The sequence below is a fragment of the Choristoneura fumiferana genome, chromosome 24, assembly GCF_025370935.1.
Source record: "Choristoneura fumiferana chromosome 24, NRCan_CFum_1, whole genome shotgun sequence".
Taxonomy (NCBI): domain Eukaryota; kingdom Metazoa; phylum Arthropoda; class Insecta; order Lepidoptera; family Tortricidae; genus Choristoneura; species Choristoneura fumiferana.
The window spans coordinates 3,982,430-3,995,305 of record NC_133495.1 but is presented as its reverse complement, the minus strand read 5'-3'; the positions used below and the strand labels follow the sequence as shown (position 1 = coordinate 3,995,305).

Here is a 12,876-nt window from a genome sequence, read left to right as displayed (position 1 = left end):
TACTTTAAAACAAATACATAAACATTTAATCGATTGAGATGCCAGAATATATAATTAACTAAAGTAAGACTGTTTTATACTTACATCCGAATCTTCTGATCCATCTTTGGGCGGTTTGGGACCTTTGACTTTAGTTTCTGGATCCGATTCATACTCCTCATCAGAGTAACCTGCGCAAAATATACGATTAAGGTCATAGATAGCCCGTGGGCCCGTGGACGCTGCTAGTGCTGTGCAGGCGGCACGAGGAAACGCTACTCTTACTCCCTGCGTCATCATCATGATCAACCGGAAGACGTCCACTGCTGACCAAAGGCCTCCCCTTAAAACGACACAATGAACGACAACTCGCAACTCTCACGATGGTGTCAGTCCGTCCATCTCTAATGGGAGGCCTGCCAAGGCTTGTTTTCCGGTTTGTAGTCACCACTCAAGGACTTTTCTGCCCCAACGGTTGTCAGTTCATCGAGCTCGCCCATTGCTACTTCAACTTGCATATGCGTTTTGTCGCACGCACACATAAAAATGCAATTCTCGTATTTCTAATACTAGTAAGATGTAACTACTTCGAAAAACAAAACACGATTTAACAAAAACTAAGCCAGGAAGTCACGAGCACCAATACAAAACAAAGCTTGTATCATTACCTGAAACGACTCTATTGCTAGGGCCGGTAGGACGTGTCAGGCCCTATACTACGAAGTGCAAAATTCGAACTTCGTATCTTGCCGTCCCGCTGACGCTAATATCATTTAATACGAGTGAGAGGGACGGTACGATACGAACTTCGATTTTTCGAATTTCGTAATAGCCCCCCCCCCCTCGATACTTTAGCACGCTCAGATGTGGCTTCTAATTAATTCAGGTGACTACTGGTAGTCAGTATGAAGGTTACCTCTGTTGTGCAGTTTGACGGTGGCGGAGCGGCGCGGGCGGCCGCCGGGCGTGGCGGTGGCGGCGGGTGGCGGCCGCGCCACGCCGCGCGCGTGCGGGGAATTCTTCTGCGGCTGCTGCAGGAACCCGACTAATCGCGCCGACAGCTCCGACACAGATCCTGTAACAAGTAATCATGTCAGTGCCCCGTCACACGTCACTACATAAGTTAACACCCACTGTAGTTAACAGTACATTGTCTGGATCTGGAAGCAGAGTGGGGCTCTGAAGCGTATCAGCCGCCGTTTCCCGTGTGTTAAATTGGCAACCCATACTTTCATAGTCTTCTGGTATCCCTTAGCTGGTTCCTACGGCGCCCGCGAAAGGAGAGGGAGGGGGACGAAGACATCTAACGCCAGCGCCCTACGGCAAGCGACTGAAGTCCTCAATATTACCTTTCTTGTCGAGGTCAAGCATCTCGCACATGGTGCGTATCTGTTTGGGCTCCATCTTCGCAGTCTCCTCGACCTTGGCCTTGTACTCGGACGAGCCAGCCGCCCATTCGTAGCCGCGGAACTTCTTTATGTTGCGCTTAACGTTGCGATCGAGGCAGAGTTGCTGCAACAAACAAGAGAATGACACATCCATCGCTACCTTTAAGTTTATACGCTAGGCAAACACCGGTTTTTTAGCACCGCAACTCTATAGCCTGTCGCATCGGTCCTTTGATCTATGTTCAAAAACGGACACTCGATCGTAGTACTTAGCATGTCGAACAACAGTTTTCAAGCGCTTGCGCTTGTGAATACACGCCAAGACTCGGAAAGCGTGTAAAGGCAGCTTATAAGTCATGAGAGAAAGCTACATGAGGCAAGATTTTCTTTGGTGTTCATAAAAATACCGAAAACGGCTGCTTCGGGAGGCGGATGGCCTAGCACTCAAATAACAACTATTCTATATATCATTCTTAACATTGTAGTATTATCACACACCAATTTTGATCATTTCTCCCCATGGGCGGATCCAGAGGGCCCTGGACTGGGTCTCACAGTAGATAACAGTAGATATTCTTTTAAACTTATTATTTTTTTATTTTTCTGCGACAAAAGAGGGAAATTGATGTAGTTATAACTAGAATTCGATCAAGTAAAAGGAAAGCTGGATCCGTCCTAGTTTCCCCGGACCTCGCTAAAATTGTATAGACGAGATAGTGTATATGTCTCACCCCATATAGATACTGATGCAGCAGCTTCTGATCCTGCGTCTTGAAGCGGGACAGCGATATTTCCACGTTGTTGATGTGACCGAGCGGGATGCCTTTGCCGTTCGGCAGCGGCACCGGCGGCTCTGTTGGCTACACAAACAAACTCACATGAATGAAACAATAAGGGCACATTGAGGGTCTCCCTACATCTATCGACGCGGAATTGGCAAGAGCTGATAGAAAAAAGCTTTGAGCGAAAAAGTCGGGAGACTCTAATGGCTCACGCCCAGTTTAGACTTGCAAGAAAAGTTGACCAAGTTGCATTACGTTCCGTTGTCGTAAAGAAACAGAGTTTGAAGTGGAAAGAAAGAAAGAACTAGCTGTCAAAATGGTCACGTCGCAGTCAGATATCAATATCGACATTGCTCACACTCCGTCACTTTTACAGAGCGACCTAACCGCTGGTATCGGGAACAGCACTATCAATATCTGATCACGTCACTGGTCACCAGCAACCAGTTCGCAGACTAACCTAGTGGTTCCTATCCTTCCCTGGTGATATTAACACCTAAAGGCATACCTCTCTTTTGGGCTTGGGTTTGGGCGCTTCCTCCTCCTCTTCTTCTTCCTCCTCTTCCTCCTCGCCCTCCTCCTCGTCTCCCTCTTCCTCGTCGCCCTCCTCATCGCCGTCTTTGGCCTTCTTTACTGGCTTCTTAACTCTGTCATAGAAACATCACATTTTAAATGTATGCTCACGATTTTGTGACTCAATTTGAAAACCCCTTTAAATTGTCATAGCTATAAGATGACTCATCTTTCGCAGTTTAGACTGTACAACGCTTTGATACAAGTCTTCATTCACACAGATACAAACCGATCTCATGATCTGAGAAGATTGATCCTAATTGCAGTGTGGACATGTAAAAGAAAAATCAACTAATATTAAAACAGGTTGCTTGAATTGATTTTATTATTCCTTACTTTTCTTTGGGCTTCTTCTCGTCTTCCTCCCCCTCTTCATCCCCGTCTTCCCCCTCTTCTTCCTCCTCTTCCTCCTCTTCCTCATCTTCATCTTCTTCCTCAGTATCCTAAGCAAAAAAACTAGCTGAAAACACTTCACAGTAGAGTTCCTCATTAACGTTGTGATTCTATCGAGTTGGGAGGTATTTAGAAATAACCAATTCAGTGTCACGACACTGCGGTGTCCGATCGAACTCTTGTAACTCGTTAAAATCGTGACCCCGCAAAGCAATGTCCTGGAATGATTTTACCAGGAGATGAGCCCGCGCAAACAGAGAGCGGTCTGGAATTCCGATTTCCGCGTTAAGAGTTCTGCTTTCTTTCGAATGTGCTGAGTGTCCCTTACGCACAGCAGGCAGCAGTCAAAGCGGAGCGCTGCGCGTTCTAACGTTCTTTTACCGCCGAGACAGAGAACGCGCCGTGTTCACCGATGACGAAAGTTACAAGAATAGAAGAAAGAAAATAGAATCGCTCTTCGTTGGTAAGTAACTCATGAAAAATACTACTGAATTGGCCATGTTCTTCTCGTGTTGTGTTAATTGGGTGCACCCAATATTTTATTTTTTTTAGAAGGCTCCGCAAAAGCAATTCTTCTGAAGATGAACTTCCTGGCGACATGTTGCACATACAAAGACATGGACGAAAATGGAACGCAAGAATTTGAACCCCTTTTATGTGCGTTGGAACTCGCGAGCGGTTAAAACGCAGGGAACGCGGAACTCCAGACCGTTCTCTGTCTGCGCGGGCTCTAAGCACTTGACGTGTTTGCATATTGACTTTGTTTGCATATTGCTTGGCTTGGAAGAAAAAAATCATTATCTAAACTGGAATATTACTGAACAGTGTCAGATATTCATGTTATTGTTACCTCTTTCTTAGCCTTCTTCTTGGCAGGCGCCTTCTTGGCACCCTTGGTTTCTTTTACGCCATCTTTCTCGTCTACTTCATTTGTTTCACCATTTTCTTCCTGCGGTAATTAGAAGTTTTCGTAAATAAAATACAATACAAATATACCATTCAGTCGTATCTATATTTCTTTCTGATATTGTTTTTGAAGGTCTAACCATGTAATCATTAGTCCATCGAACATTTTAAACAATAAACAACTCAAAATCACTTCTTCAAAAACCATTTATTCCAACGGGCGCTGCATCACTCTTAGTTGACTCCGCTGTTAGTTGTTACAATGCATTTAGGAGAAGTAACGCCTGTATTATGGCACGACCTTTAATAGCTTTAATCCGAAATCTCTTTAGAGGGTACACTACATAAATACGAAAAACGAAATTCCGAAAGTCGGAATCACAAAATTCAAAATACCAATTTTTATAAATCGAAAAATTAAATATACCTAATGGTCACGATTTTCAAAATTCCGAATTTTAATAAACCGAACAATACGAAGTCAGACTAAATAATAATCTGAAATGTCAAAAATACGAATTCCGATTACTAATATACCGATTTTCAAAATTCCGAATATCATTACACCGATCAATAATAAATCCCGACTTATTAACTTAAGCTATGTAGGTTAGATTGACCTAAAACAGTATTTACTGTTATTGATTTTCAGCAATGTGACACAAGGTCGACGGAGCTCCGCGCGGAGCTCCTATTCCGCGAAGTTATAGCGCTTCGCGCCCCTTGTCGCAATTCCAACCTAACCTAACCTAAGTATGCATGTCAATTTATCTAAATTTATTGATATTCGAAATCAAGATTTCGATTATTAAAACCACGAAGATTTGCCGAATGTCATATTTCCGAATTAGCGATGTACGATGCCTAAGCAAACTGACGCGGTTTGCACGCTTATTGAGAAAAATAGTATGAGCAGCGCTAACTAAAAGCGTCGCGTGCGACGGATTTTACTTGCAACCGCAGGCGTGCACCCGCGCCAGCTAGCGTATGCCCTAAGGCGCAGAATATGGCTGGCTGCACCGCTCTTAGCAGGTTTCGTACGAAAATAGAGACATTTCATACCTTTTTCACATCTCCTCCTGCTTTTGCATCTCTTTTCTCGTCCTTAGCGTCTTCACCGGCCGCATCATCCTCCTTGCCGTTGGCTGTCGTGCTTTTTGCATCGCCTGTGTTAAAACAAGACAAAGATTAAAGCTTAAAATACGCTAGCTTCTAGTTTTCCATAAACAGGCTTGTACAGTCAAGGTTATAAATAAATGTATGTTACCAATACGTCAAAAATAATTATACAACTTTACGCCACTAACCATAAGGTCGATGTATATATATTTATGATACTATGCTATGGCTATATAGATACTTATGCCCTTGACTGTACACTATAAACATTTTCACGAAGTGGTAGAATAAGTTGTAGAAAACAGTTTTTGATAAGACCTCTCCTCCACGTAAAGTGGGGAAAAATTATTTTATCTCGTCCGAAATATTAAGCTTCAAAGTGCAACAGCAAGCTTCAATGTGCAGGTAGGTTGCAAAGTCTGTCTGTCTGTGTGTGAGTATACATTTTAATCATTTCAGATTATATTTTATGTAGGTAATTGTTAAGATTGATTGAAGTGCCTATACATATTTTATATTATATTATTATTTTAAAATTTATGACGGTGGAAGCATTCTACACTTCCACTGAACGTAGATATAGTTTAGATATAGTTAGTGTTTAGTATTGTAACTAAGGGACCCCATACATCCCTGTATTTTTATTATTATTATTTTTTGTATTGTTTTTTCTTTAATTGTATAATATAGTTTTTAAGTATTTTATTTGTAATTATATTATTATGAAAAAATGACTTTCTGCCAAGTTTCTTGCGGCGCATTCTTCTTGGCAATAATGATGGTCTTTTCGAAAGCGCTGGTAGTTTAAAAAATGACGTGTAAAAGTGCCCATTGCGGCCTATTTACTGAATAAATCATTTGAATTTGAATTTGAATTTCATATTAGATAAAATTTAAATTGAATAATTAAACGTTTATAACCACAATGAGATGAAAATGTGCGACTGTAAAACACCTTTTTTTTACCTTTTTTAATGCTACTTAGGATGAAGTGGTGTGACCAAGACGGGAGGATGTTTTTGAACACGTGAAAAGTCACGGTAGTAGGTACTACACATAATAATTTGAAACCAAAACTACCATAGTTAGAGTTAACTAGGCTTAAAGGGTAATGTTCGATCAAACTTAAGACTTACTTTTGAACAGGTATATATGCTGATGCTGAATATTAGATACTATACGGAAGTCACGGAACTACGTGTGGCCCGACATTCACGAAGCGCACAGGGACGGTTTTTTGTTTCTTTCGTACTAAATGCAACTATCATTTCTCTGTACAGTCAAGGGCAAAAATATGTATACACTTAAGTACCTTGTCACTTTTACCACTGTGACAGTTCATATTTATGGCAGTTCCAATATGACGAAAATAGACAAGGTACTAAAGTGTATACATATTTTTGCCCTTGACTGTACATATTCAGTAACCGTGTAGATTTTCCATTAGCAATTAAAATATTCAAGAATAAGCGTTTCATTATAAGCAAAGCATGTTATTAACAGGTTATTCTAGTTTAAAATGCACATTATCTTTGACGAAAAAAAAAATTGATGTATTAAAATGGGACTACAAATTCAGTTTTGAAATATTATCTTAATCATTTAAAAGGAGTGACTTGATCTTGATAGATTCATATTTATTGCCCTTAAAAGCTACTAACATGGTGGTAAATACCATTTTTTCATACAAAGGCTGGGGACGTCAATGACCACTGCTATTCGATTTACGGACACTTACCGTAGTTAGGAATTTTACAAATCTTATCGTAAGCGATAGCCTAATTATTTACGTTTTCCGATCACAATGGAGCAAATTGGAGACTCGGCCCTCGGATATTCCAAAATATACCTATGTTAATAGAAGCATCGGAAAATTATGTGCAAAATTCAAGTAGAATGACGCTAACCGAGTTTTTGTAACACCATTTTTTTTTTTCAATTAAAACTGACCCGTGATTGACCCCTATCTCTACCTCTATCAATGAAGTGCAGATGACGTCAAACAAAGGTGTATCTCACTGGTTCTTGTTGAAGTTGGTTCAAGAGCCCTAGTTTGTACTTATCCGGAAATACAGCAGATAAAACAAAATATTTTTAAAGTATTTACAAGGATTGTTTACAAACCCACCTTATAAGATTAATTCACAATTTTCGATCACTGGCCTTGAATACAAATAGTTTTAAGCCGTAATCGAAGCCGGAATGGTAAATATGTAAATTAATAAAAAACATTGATTGATTCGACAACTAGCTTAATTTTTGCAAAGTCTCAAATAGGTCAAACCGTCTGTTGCCGCTTTTACTTCGGATTAATCATTATCAAGTTAACTGATTCGTATCGGGAGTCTTACTTTAGAAAATCGAAATTAGAAATATGTATCACACCGTCCCTCTCACACGCCTTTTAAATACTACGAGAGTGAGCGGGGCGGCATAATACGACGTTCGAATTTTCTCGGAGTCGAAGCCTCAGCCACAAGCCACAATTCAAAGACGTGTAATTAATTGATAAGTGATGGTAGAGCAATACCTATATGCACAATTTTAGGTTTGCTCGTTTACATACGTAAGAGGATTAAGCACAAAGAAAATAAATTATGAGGAATGGGTCATAAACCAGTTTAGTGTCACATTAATTTCCTTAACATAATACCTACGTAACCTACTTAGTAAACCGGATCTAACAAATCGTGAATTCCAGAAGCACTGGTAGTTGTAGGGTCAAAACCTAACTATTCTTTAGTTATGCAATCAAATTGCAAAAATTAAATTGTCTCTTCATTGATAGCTTGCGCAGACTGGTGGTCGCCGCGTCGTATAAAACAACAAAAAACCGGTTAAGTGCGAGTCCGACTCGCACACTGAGGGTTTCGTTCAAATTTAAAAGCCAAGTAAAATAACTTTGTTTCTTATAATTTCATGACATGACAATGTTTTTTTCCGGTTTAAATTTTTTGACCTTTTTAAACACGTTTATCATAGTAAAAGAGGACAAGTAGGTCCACTCCGACTGTCTCCGACCCTTTAAGAGACTAAACTGCCTACTCCGGCGCGGACGCTTAGGGTTGTCGACGTCTATTTTAGATTACTTACCTACCGACAAATAATTTTAGGACGAAAGTTAACTTAAAATTGTCTAATGTCTGTGTCTAGAGAAACCAGACAGATTCTATGTCGTTATATTATAATATTAATTATTATAATTATTATATTATATATTAATTTAAAAATATTATTTATAAATTCGCCGTAATGGTGATGACGACTGTATACATATTACTCATGTTTACGTACACATAATACTATAACTATATTGTTTATAGGTAGGTAGGTTAGGTATCTATTACTTTTCATGTGTCCTTTGAATTCTAAACTAAACACAGTTCTTAGCATTATCTATGGTAGACGACTCGAAAAAAGTGACAATCAGGCGGGCTACTACGAAATTCGAAAATCGAAGTTCATATCGTTTTCCTGGCGCTAATATTGAATATGAGAGTGAGAGGGACGGTACGATACCAACTTCGATTTTCGAATTTTGTAGTAGCCCCCTGTATTGGCGGCTAGCCATTATTTTATTCAGTTGTTTTCTTAGCGGCTTACTTTTGCCGACCTGTGAAGTGTTTGGACACAAAACTATGTAATCTTTTTGCATTTTTTTCCTCGCAATGTGATGAAAATCATTGTGTGTATCACGGGCCGTAAGGATATTACAAACTCGAGTCATTAAAAGCCCTCCGCCTCCGGCGTCGGGCTTCTAATAGACTCTCGTTAGGAATACCCTTCTTACGCCCCTTAATGCACAATGTACTATTATGTCATCATCATTATCATCATGTCAGCCGAAAGACGTCCACTGCTGGACATAGGCCTCCCCCAAGGCTCTCCACTCAGACCGGTCTTGTGCTTTCCGCATTCACCGCGATCCTGCGATGTTAACCAGGTCGTCCCTCCATCTTGTTGGCGGCCTAGGCCTACCCACAGATCGTCTCCCACTCCGCGGATGCCATTCGAGAACCTAATGACCCCATCGGCCATCAGTCCTGCGAGCAATATGCCCCGCCCACTGGCACTTCAGTTTCGCAATTCTTCGAGCTATGTCGGTAAACCTTAGTTCTACTGCGGATATCATCATTTCTGAATCTATCCCACAGAGAAACCCCGAGCCCTCTCGTTTTATGTGGCTAGCAGTAACTCAGTGGATACACGGAGGTTGAAACCGCATGCAGCGGGCCGGTCACGACAAGGCGCGACCGATAGCGCGGCGCGCGCTTTCTCTATTCATTGCGTGAGATGTTAAGCAACCACTATACGATTAGCATCCAGTCGGCGTAGTAAACAGAAAACACGCTCGAGTCTCCGCTGTCCGCTGACTTCCAGTCCGCGGCCTAAAGCCTAGTTTAGACTTTAGACCTGCAAAAAAATCGTGCAAGTTGCACTACATTGCGGCGTTGGAATGACCTCTTCACTTCTCTCTTTCGCTTTACGGCCGCGCAATGTACTGCAACTTGCACGATTTTCCTTGCAGGTGAGCTTAAGAAAAAATAGTTTATTTTCTAATAAGTACAGTACACTAATATTTCGTTCATACGTTTATACATCTCGACAAAGTTATCTTGCATGTGTACTCTTTATCTTTTAGGTAGAAGATAATTTACAACTGCAAAAAAATATTAACTATTGTGTAATACTAATTGATAATGGCACTGATACTCGTTGTGTCTAGTCATTTTGGGTGTCTAAAAAAGATAAAAATTATATTTTATAACCTCATTTTTGAGTCCGATTTTTTTTTTTTTTAACAAGCTTCAAAAGATCAATTCGGGCCAGGGCCGGATTTAAAGGGCATCCAGGGTCAAGAGGCCCCATGCCTCCACAAAAGAGGGGCCCCCCACAATAGAGAATTCGGATATTTTTTTTTAATTACGACGAGTAAACACTAATAAACAACTTTCGCTAATAATTAATTTGTACAATTCTCCATTTTATTTGGAAAATAGTTTTCTCCACTCTATTGCCCCAAGGCCTCCAGATCTCTAAATCCGGCCCTGTCTTAGTTTGAGGGTCAAACAAGAGGTAATTTAATTACAAATGATTGTTACAGAAGACAGTTGTTATTTGGTGTTTTTGAAAAAAAAAAACTTGATATCTTAATTTGTGGTTTTAACCATACAAAAGCCTCTTCAAACTATTGAGACTGAAAAACTTTACAATTAATAACAAACTTCTTGGCATTTGTGAGCTATTGGGTGACATGGTAAGGGTGAATTTGCACAATAGATTATGTATTTTAATATCAGACATCAAATTCTTTTCTGCACATTCAAGGTGTACATAAGGAATGGATGAAATCACACATAAACATAACAAAAATGAACCATTAGTGCCCCACAGGTTAGTTGCAATGTAGATGAACACGTATTACCCACAAACATGTTACTCTGACCTTCTTGGGGTTTGTCTTCGGGTGGTTGATCTACATCGAGGTTACCTTGGGCCGGGGCATCTTGGGACCCCTGGGACTCACCCTTGGAGTCTTGTGAGGACTCGTCTTCTGTTGTGTGCCCGTCGCCCGTGCCGGACTTCTTGTCTTCATCCTGTACATAAATGTTAGTTAATGTGTGATTTGCGGAATTTGAAAAGTGTGAGTTACATTGAGTTTCTGTGGCTTGTGAAAATGTAAATTATTTTAGAGTTTTAGGGCCTATTAGATACCTACGACTTTTAGATATTTTTAATTTTTAGTTTTTTATGGTTGTTGAAGTTCTGTTTGTTAACTTGTGTTTTTGTTTGTGCTATGCTATAGGTAATATATATTTTTTTGGTAACAAAATATTGCTACAAAATTACTTAATAAAAAAATATTTCTTAGATAACACTTAGTATTAGATAATACTTTGGTAAAATAAATAAGTACATAATAATATATTGTTACTATGCGATTGATTACTATAAAGATAACAGCTAACATAAAAAAAACCCTCTTTGAATTTTTTTTATGTAACATATGAGCATAGTTAGCTTACTACGTACATGGTTTGATACATCTATATTGGACAAGATTTTTCCATTACCTATTAACATAACATCTAATGTACCTACCACAATTTTGTACTTTAATTATCTTGTTAATCTAATTGATCAACCATCAACTGTTTCCAGCTGTAACCCTTGAAATGACAAATGTGTTTATTTATTTGATATTTTTTTAATAAAAGCTGAGTAGTAGGGGTAGGTATAATTCTCAGTATCTCATTTGCAAAATGTTTATTAACATGAGTGAAAATGGCAGGAAACTCGTCATATTATTACTGAAAAATAGGAAAGTTAAGTACCTACTGCCAGTGCTGCACTAGCAAGAAAGTAAAAGACTGGGGAGTTTTTGGAAACTTCAATCACTTAGTATATATATTATGTTTTAGTTAGTAAGTTGGCGTTAGATGTACCTATGAATATATTTTTAAGACATTATACCTAGTCATGATTTTATGTAGTTTTATCCTTAGAGGAAAAAACAGCGCTTACTGAACAGAATAAATGTAAATTACTTAAAAACTTTTAAATCACGAAAACACGTGAATTGAACCTGAAGATAAAATTTCAAGAAATTACAACCATAATCAATATTTCTTATAAAACATGCTAGTAGGTACAAACTGAATTATGGAGTTTAACTCTGATCGTATGTGTACTTTCCAGTACAAATCAAAACACCATTTTAATTAAAATTCAGAAATTTCAGACTAGACTCATTGTCAAACCGCACCTGAAACAAACTGAAGTGAAACGTACGTCGGGTACGGCGTCAGTTTCCACTTCCCGCCATTACATTATGAATCTTATCACAAGTACGCAAGGCGCGTATTCAAATGACATCTTCTAATCATAGACCTATACATCTTTAAATATACAGCTGTGTACATATAGCACTTATGCGTGTGTGTGAATAAGAATTATTATCTAGTCTTAAATTTTAGGGTCAATCGACTTGCATCGTTTCTTGCTATCTGCTACGATACTGTAGCATAACAACGGCATAATGGCGAGAAGCGCGGTACGAAAATTGACCGAGGTCAGCAATATAGGCCCAAAAGAAACCATGTTTATTTACATCGACGGCTTCGTACCGCGTTGAAATAGTGAAGCGCCAACAGACTACTCGTTGGAACGACATTATCACGTACTCTAAAAAATAATCGCAAAAAACCAAATACCAAGGTCATGCGGATTTCCTATCAATGTCATTATGTACATATATCTTGGTACATTTCACAAAGGCCCTGCACATAAATGCAAAGGGGCGGGGGTGGCAAAAATTGCGAAATCCCGAAAATAATCCCATTTAAACCAGTTTCGATAACTGATCACGGTGGCATTCACAGTTTTCCCTGCGAAATATTGACTAATATCACATCCCTCCGTGGCGCAGTTCCCGCGTTTAGCGGGAAGCAAACGTTCTGTCAGCCATGTTGAGACGCAGACAAACATTAGTGATATAACACGGAAATAACATCACTTCACCACTAATAATACGCTTAATAAACGCGCACCACTGCATAGAAATATTATACAAAAATACATTTCACAACTATACCTGATTGTCACTGATTTTCGCTTTATCGGTATCACCCGACATTTTTCCTACGAAGAAATTGAAAGCGAATTCAAAGCGTCTTCAAACACCGGACAACACAAATGCACGCACCCATTAAAAAAGTTTATGCGTTTAGTTTTGA

The 12,876-nt window shown here is 39.4% G+C and overlaps 1 protein-coding gene across 3 annotated transcripts in view; it reads right to left on the bottom strand.

Annotated features, from left to right (window-relative positions):
- The window catches only part of Dek (protein), a 22,069-nt gene extending 9,206 nt beyond the window's left edge, over positions 1–12,863 (bottom strand). For 2 of the 3 annotated variants that reach the window (XR_012452843.1, XM_074106597.1), the window contains exons 1-10: positions 12,735–12,863; positions 10,587–10,737; positions 5,084–5,187; positions 3,966–4,064; positions 3,059–3,165; positions 2,658–2,796; positions 2,099–2,227; positions 1,329–1,491; positions 896–1,054; positions 85–170 (exon numbers count right to left, since the gene is read on the bottom strand). Coding sequence is in view for 2 of the 3 variants with exons in the window: in XM_074106597.1 (XP_073962698.1) it covers positions 85–170; positions 896–1,054; positions 1,329–1,491; positions 2,099–2,227; positions 2,658–2,796; positions 3,059–3,165; positions 3,966–4,064; positions 5,084–5,187; positions 10,587–10,737; positions 12,735–12,776 (1,179 nt within the window). In the remaining variant the exon portion in view is untranslated. The remainder of the gene's footprint in view (positions 1–84; positions 171–895; positions 1,055–1,328; positions 1,492–2,098; positions 2,228–2,657; positions 2,797–3,058; positions 3,166–3,965; positions 4,065–5,083; positions 5,188–10,586; positions 10,738–12,734) is intronic. The other variant, XM_074106599.1, reaches the window with a different exon arrangement.
- Positions 12,864–12,876: the final 13 nt, after the last annotated feature.